The sequence below is a fragment of the Elephantulus edwardii genome, unplaced genomic scaffold (assembly GCF_000299155.1).
Source record: "Elephantulus edwardii isolate Elephantulus edwardi_28Jun2011 unplaced genomic scaffold, EleEdw1.0 scaffold00047, whole genome shotgun sequence".
In the NCBI taxonomy this organism is placed as follows: Eukaryota; Metazoa; Chordata; class Mammalia; order Macroscelidea; family Macroscelididae; genus Elephantulus; species Elephantulus edwardii.
In genome coordinates, this window is record NW_006399797.1 from 17,701,921 (window position 1) to 17,709,539 (window position 7,619).

The window sequence follows — 7,619 nt, forward strand, 5'->3', positions numbered from 1 at the left end:
TTTAATTTTTACTGTAGCACTATGTCCTTCATTTTTTGGTTTTTCATTAGGAGTGAGGTAAAGCTGGACATGTTCCAAAGCATTATACTTTATAAAAGTAATATTTTTGTTTAGGTGACAAACAGCATGTTTGGTGCTACAAGAAAGAAGTTTGTAGAGGGGGTCGAGACCGACTACCATGACGAAAACATGTACTACGGCCAATCTTCTATGTTTTCACATCGGTCAGAAAAAGATGTAAGTTAATCAGTTACATTGTATTCACTCAGCAGTGCATGTCTGTTTAGGGTTTCTGAAAAGCAGCATATGAACTGCAGAGTACTGTCTTTTAAGTCACTATGTTGTAGGCATAATATTAAGACCCAAGACTGTAAAGATGAGGAATTGATACTCAAATGGAAGAGATATAGCTGTGATTGTCATTTTGGGATATGATAATGCTCTATAGTTGGGAGAAGGATGGGCATTTTCCTTCTGCGTGGTTGGTTAACTGCCTCTGAAAACCCACTGGAGGGTCAGCTCTGGGTCAGTTCTGACTCTATACTACTCAACAATGCTCTAATAAGTACTCAGAGATATAGGGTAAATATGGTCTGACTTCTGGATCATTTTTTCTTTTTTAATTGGAGAAATTGCATCTTTACAGGTAATATAGATAACAGAATATGCAGCAGATTTAGGCACAATTTAAAGATAAGATACCAGTAAAAACTACTTGGTGTAATTTTAGGACTATAATTCTAGACCTCAGTTAAGCACCTCTCCCCTAGCTTTAGGAATGCTACATAGAAAAAGAAATAAAAGTGTTGAAAGCATGGAAAACTGTATTTTTGAGGTACCAGTTAATTTTCAGAACACTGGTAGTTCTACTGGAATCCTTGCATAGCACGATTAAGTACCCAGGTGTGCACTGGCAGATACATGCCTGATGCTATGCTTCAAAAAGTTACAATTAAAAACAAACAAACAAAACACAAAAGTTAACAATCCTTGAAAACCTTAGGTTTCAGTCATAATTTGTCCACAAAGAGATGTCATGAGTCAGAATCTTATTGGCAAATGACAATAATTCAATAGTCCTGTTAGATACATAAGGATTAAGTTATAGATAGGTCTTACTTAGCAAACTTTTAAATGAAATTCAACTGTGGTTGTTGTTTGGTGCCATCAACTCACGTATGACTCATAACAACCTTAAGAACAACAGATCTGAACTCTCTCATTCTCTGTCTCATCTTCACAATCGCAGACACATTCTGGCTCATTGTTGTTGTCACTGTGTCAACCCACTGGTTGAGGATCTGCCTCTGCTTAGCCACCCCTCTCCCTTTCCAAGCATGATATCCTTTTTCAAGAAATAGCTTCTTGAAACAACTAGAGTGTGAGAAAAAGCTTCCCCATCCTTGCCTCCAAGAAGCACATTGGTTACACCTGCTCCAGGATATATCTATTTGTTCTTTTGACAGTCCATGGAATATTCAGTACTTTTCTTCAACAGTGTTAACATTCAACTGTTAGCATTTTCAAATTCTACTAAGCTACTTTAAATTATATCTTATACTCTATAGTGAAGCCACTTGTATCTTCATACATTGTACCTGCCCAACTTTTTCTCTTTTTAAACTTTTGTAAGTTTGGTATTCTTAATTATTCTGGCTTTGTAACAGTCTAAAAGAACCCTCCTGGTGGCATAGTACATGGCATTGAGTTGCTAATCAAAAGTGGGTCTGACCCACCAATTGCTCTGTGGAACAAAGATGGGCAGTGTCCTCCTGTAAAAATTTACAGCTTCAGAAACCTAATAGAGGCTCACTATGAGTCAGAACCACTGGATGGCAGTGGATTTGGTTTTTTGGAACTCTGGTGGCATAATTCTTAATGTTTTAGACTGTGAACTAGATGGTTGGTAGGTCAGTCCACCATTTGCTCCAGCAAAGAAGGATGGGCAGTCTACTCACATTGTGATTTGCAACGGGAAAAACCCAGTGGAGAGTTGCTCCAAATTGGGATCCACTGAGTGAAAATGCATTTGGTTTGGTCTGTTGTAATTATTTGCCTCATGATATTCTTACTGATATTTAAAACACTTAAAAGTTGTTATCCAATAAACCATTTCTTTCCTGTGGCTTTTTATAGAATTTTACAGATTAACCTGTGGTTAAATTCAGGCTTTTTGTGTTTTGTTTTCTGTTTTGATATCTGTTCATCTCTCCTTTTTTTATTTGACATTGTGTCGTTTGGTAACACATTATCAATTTTATTACTGAGATGTTTTTTAAATTATGTGTACTGGATTCCTCTATCATTATCTACAGTGTTACTAGAGAATGTATATTCTATTACTAGATTTTTAATGTAGATTATAGATTACTTTTTATGCAGATTTCTTGTTAAGTATCGATTTTGTAGATGAAGAATTTGAGTTATCTTTCTGATAGCTCACTGTAAAAACTAGAAAACAAATGTATGTTATGTGTGTTGTAGAAGTTTTAAATTTTATTATTTAATCTATTTTTTTACTGGTTTGCATGCAATTCTTCATACACGATATGTTTAGTTCGTGTACATTGTGCTTTATACAATGTTTCATTTTTGTGGCATTTCAATCATTCCTATGCATTATATATTATGTAATAAATTACTATTGATCTACACCTATTATTACCTTGTCTTTTCAAGTTGTCTTTGAATTTTTTCCTGTTCTTTCACCCACCAAACTCTGGTATTCTACTGCTTTCCGCCCTTTCCTTTTTCTGCCCCTTCCCCTTTTGGACTTTTATACACATCTAATTAATTATCGTCCTATTTTGAAAATAATGATCTTAGGAAGTTTTTGTCTTCATGAGACTGAGTTAGCTTACTCAACATAATGTTCTTTAGACTATCCCATGTTTTACAAAATTGTTATTTCGTCATACTGCATAGTATTCCATTTTATGAATGTACTATCGTTTCTTAATTTGTTTATGTGTTAAAGGTTATTTGGGCATATCTTGCTATTGTGAATAATGCTGCTACAAACATTGGTATACCTATCTCTGGTTGTGTCTTAGTTCTAATTTCTTTGGGGTATAATCCAAGCAGTGGAATAGCTGAGTCATAGGGGTTTTCTATGTTCAGCTTTTTGAGGAAATGCCAGAGACTGCCTTCCAGAATGGTTATACCATTTTATAGTCGTAACAGCAGTGCATGAGAGTTCCAGTCTCCACATCCTCTCCAACATTTAATGCCTTGTTCTGCTTTGCTACTGTTACTGTTTGGGTTTTGTGGTTTTTTTTTTTTGTTTTTTTTTTAATTTGCATCTCTCCCAAATACCAGTGATTTTGCAAATTTCTTCGTGTATCTGTTGGCCATCCTGATGTTGGTTTTGGGGTTTCTTTTTCATGTCTTTTGCCTGTTTTATTACTGGATTATCTGTATTTTCTTTGTAGAGGCCATGTTGTATTCAGTGAACTTTAGTTCTAAGATCTTGTTTCAGCTTAATCTAATAGATTGTCCTTGTAGATGACTCTTCGGTTAACTTTATATAATACAGTATAAGCTTATATTTAAATCCTCCAGGACATTCTAAAATATTTTCCTTTTAAAAGATTATACCATGCAACATGAATATCCCTGGGAGGCTCAGGACTTTGCCCAGTGATGTACAGTCCCTTTCCACAACGTTGGGGATAAAACTGGGCCTTCTTTCTGTGCCTGTTTATTCCTACAGTTTCTCAGAGTCATGTGCCAGTGACTGAGGAGACAAGACTTTTGGATATTTTTTTAAGATTATGTCAGATTTTACTCTCATCAACAGTTTTCTTACCATAATTACAAGCTTAATTGTTTTAATGCACATACACTAAATATTAATTTTACACACACACAGAAATAGTGCTGTTTTTTAACATTGTGTTGAGAGATACTTTTATCAACTGCATTATTTACCTAATTACCTGTTTTCTTCTAATACTTTTATGTTTTGTTGGTCACTTACCATTTAAATTTATTCGATAAGGATTTTAATTTAAGATATTACTTGTATGATACAACATTCATCTCTGTACCATCCTGTTCATCCCTTTGAAATTATTCAGTTGTCCAGCAGTTACTTACAAGTTAGACTATGGGTTATAAAACTTTTCTGTGAAGGGCCAGGTACTATTTTAGGCTTTATAAACCAAGATATGGAAAAAAAGTATAAAAAGAGGAGGGAAGGAATATATAGAGTCAATGTACCAAAAAGAATTCATTGACACTCAAAAATTTCAGGAAGTAATAAAAGCCAGCAGTAATGAAGGGAAAAGTTCAAGCTGCAGTGAAGGCAGTGGCAAAAATAAGTCCCCAAGAATCGGTGGAATTACAGTTGACATGTTTCAACTAATAGATGCAGTCCTGGATGCACTAAACAGTCTATGCCAGGAAATTTGGAGGACAACAACCTGACTGGAAGAGAGCCATATTTGTTCCCATTCCCAAGAAAGGTGACCCCACAGATGTGCAAATTATCAAACAGTATTGTTACTATCAAATGGCATGCAAAATATTTTTAAGCTCATCCAAAAATTGTTAACACAGTACCTTTACAGGGAAGTGTCAGAAGTTCAGGTAGGGTTTAGAAAAGGCTGTGTAGCATGAGAGATTGCTTAATGTCAGATGAATTCTAGCTGAGAATACTAGAAGGATGTCTATTTGTGGTGTTTTGTGGTTGTTGTTTTTTTTTGTCTATGGAAAGACATTTGACTGTGCGAATCATAATAAATTATGGCTAATGTTGAGAAGAATGGAAATCACAGAATACTTAATTGTACTCCTGTGAAACCTAACATTAGATCAAGAACCTCCTATCCAGACAGAGCAAAGGAACCCTGTGGTGGTGGTGGCGGTTGTTAGGTGCCATCAAGTCGTAGACAACTCAGAGCGACCCTATGAACGAAAGACCTGAACACTTGTGTAACTTTGATCATTTCTCCAAGTTCATAGAGTTTCCGGAGGCAAGCTATTTCAGAAGTGGATGTCATTCCTGCTTCCAAGCTTGTTTTAATCAGGGAGCTCCACCAAACACTATCCATCATGGGTAACCATTATAGCATTTGACACATCAATGTCACAATGTTCAGCATCACAGCAATCATGAGTTACTTCTGTACAGCAATGCACATACCAGTGCTATATCACTTAGAAGAATATTTGACCAAAAACAACTAAAACCAGGCTTGAGAACTGCAGATTAAAATCACCCACCTTTGGCTTGGTAGCATAACTTTCTATCTACTCAGCCAGTTCTGCATGGTTTAAGATCAGAAAGGATATGTATGCATCAAGGATGCATCCTTTCTCCCTGTCTATTCATTCTCTATGCTAAGCAAATAATTTGTCAGGCTCCACTCTGAACAATAGTGTGGCATCAGTATTGGAGGAAGACTCACAAACATTGCTTTATGCAGATGACACAGCCTTGCCTCCTGAAAATGAGAAAGACTTGAAACGCTTGCTACAGAAGATGAAAGACAAAGTCTTCAGTATAGGACTCAACATCAAGAAGACAAAGGTCCTCACCACTGGGCCAATAGACAACATAACAGGTGGAGAAAGGATTGAACTTGTCAGTGATACCATCTTGCTTGGATCCACAGTTAACTCCCCTGGTACTAGCAATCAGGAGATCAAGAGACTTATTTCATTGATGAAGTTTGCTTTCAAGGACCTCTTCAAAATACATAAGAGCAGTGATGTCAATTTGATGACAAAGGTGCACCTAGTTCAGGCCATGGTCTTTCATATCACATTCTGTGCATCTTAGAGCTGGACAGTGAATAAGGATGAGAGAAGAAGACTTGATGCCATTGAGTTTTGGTATTGGAGAAGAGCGCTGAATATCCCATGGACTACCAAAAGAACAAGCAGATAAGTCTTGGGGAAAATGCAACCAGAATTCTCCTTGGAGGCTAACATGGTGACGCTTTGTCTTTCACACTTTGGACATGTTTCCAGGAGAGGCTATTCCATGGAATGGAACATCATGCTTGGAAAGATGGAAGGTCAGTGAAAAGAGAAAAATCTCCCTCCCCCCATCAAGATGTATTGACAGAATTAGTACAGCAGTGAGCTCAAGTGTGTCAGCAATTATGAGAATAGCACAGGCGAGGACAGGGTTCAGGTCTGTTGTTAATAGGGTCAATATGAGTTATACTTAATTCTGTAACTTGACCCAACAACAGTAGTGTAAATATGTGCATCATTGAAAATGTTAAAAACCCTTCCTTGGTCCATGCATTCTCCTTAAAACACACACACACACACACACCACACCAGTGGTTCATGCACTCTCCATAACACACACACACACCCCTTCTATCTCCCAAACTAGTGGATTGATTTCTCCATAATACACACACACACACACCCCTTCTATCTCCCAAACTAGTGGATTGATTTTGATCTGCAGACTGTGTATGTGAATTGACTACCCTTAAGTTAGATGATTCACTCTTGGCTAATGTCCTCCAAGTGCATATTTAATGCCTAAATATTCTTAGGCTTATTTATAAATTGTTTTGTTTATCATTCTGATTCTTTTTCAAAACTATTGCAGAGTTCAAAGTACTGTAGCTTTATAATTGGAATTACTATAGTTTTATAGACCATTTAACATCTTAGGAAAAGAGTTTTCTAATCATTTTTATAAAAAGTATTTTTTTTACCCTGGCCCATTTATATCAATATTGGCAGTGCAGATGATGTCTTTTTTCCCTCTTTATATTTTTTAATATATAGATTTTGTAGTAGTTCTTCTAATTGTTTTTTTACTGATTTTGCTATCATTTGTACGTTTATGCTATAACCAACTACTTTATGACAGAAACTCCTCTCTCCACTTTTGGTGACTTGGAATATATAGGCTCTGGAAATTATACTGAGTTCATATCCCAACTATGTGAATTACTTGCCCTTGAGCAAGTTATTAAGTCTGTATCTTAGGGGTTTTTTACTTGTAAAATAGATAATACATACTATACTTCGAAGACCAGAACTTATGTAAGACAGAAGCCTGTCTAAGAATGAAAATTCTAATACTTTTTTAAATGGCAGTAGAACTGTGGTCAGTAAGCCTATCAAAAGCAAATATAGAAAAAAAACAAGGCAGTCCAGGTTAGTTGCTCTTTTGACTTTCACTGTATGTTACTCTTAGGGTGATGTTAAGATTGAAATTTGTGTGTAAAACTTTCTTTTTTCCTCATGTCAGATGGGTAGTGTGCCTAAGTTGTAACAAGGTTTAAAAGATGGCACATGTCACACATGTCATTCATGCTTATGAACCGGAAGAGGATCCTGTGTAAAACTCTTAAGAAGAACAAATACAGTCAACATTTGTATAATAAATGTTATTGTTTTTGTGTACTTTTGAATTGGAACTGACCCATAGTTCTCCCCCCAGTGGATTTTCAGAAGCAGTTAGTCACACAAGAAGAGAATACCCGTCTTTAACCTGCATAGCCGCTGGTGGATTTGAACCACAGGTGTTTGAGGTTGCAGTACAGACTCTGCCTCTAGGCCACTAGAGCTCCCTTATGTTAAATAGAAACAAGTCAGAATATAAAGAAATTTAATTAAATCTTTTTATAAGAACCTACTAA

At 36.2% G+C, this 7,619-nt stretch overlaps 1 protein-coding gene across 1 annotated transcript in view; it reads left to right on the forward strand.

Moving 5' to 3' along the window:
* Positions 1-7,619, forward strand: part of CNOT2 (CCR4-NOT transcription complex, subunit 2) — a 170,555-nt gene that overhangs the window by 109,238 nt on the left and 53,698 nt on the right. The window contains exon 3 of the mRNA XM_006886084.1: positions 115-237. Within this exon, the coding sequence (XP_006886146.1) occupies positions 115-237 (123 nt within the window). The remainder of the gene's footprint in view (positions 1-114; positions 238-7,619) is intronic.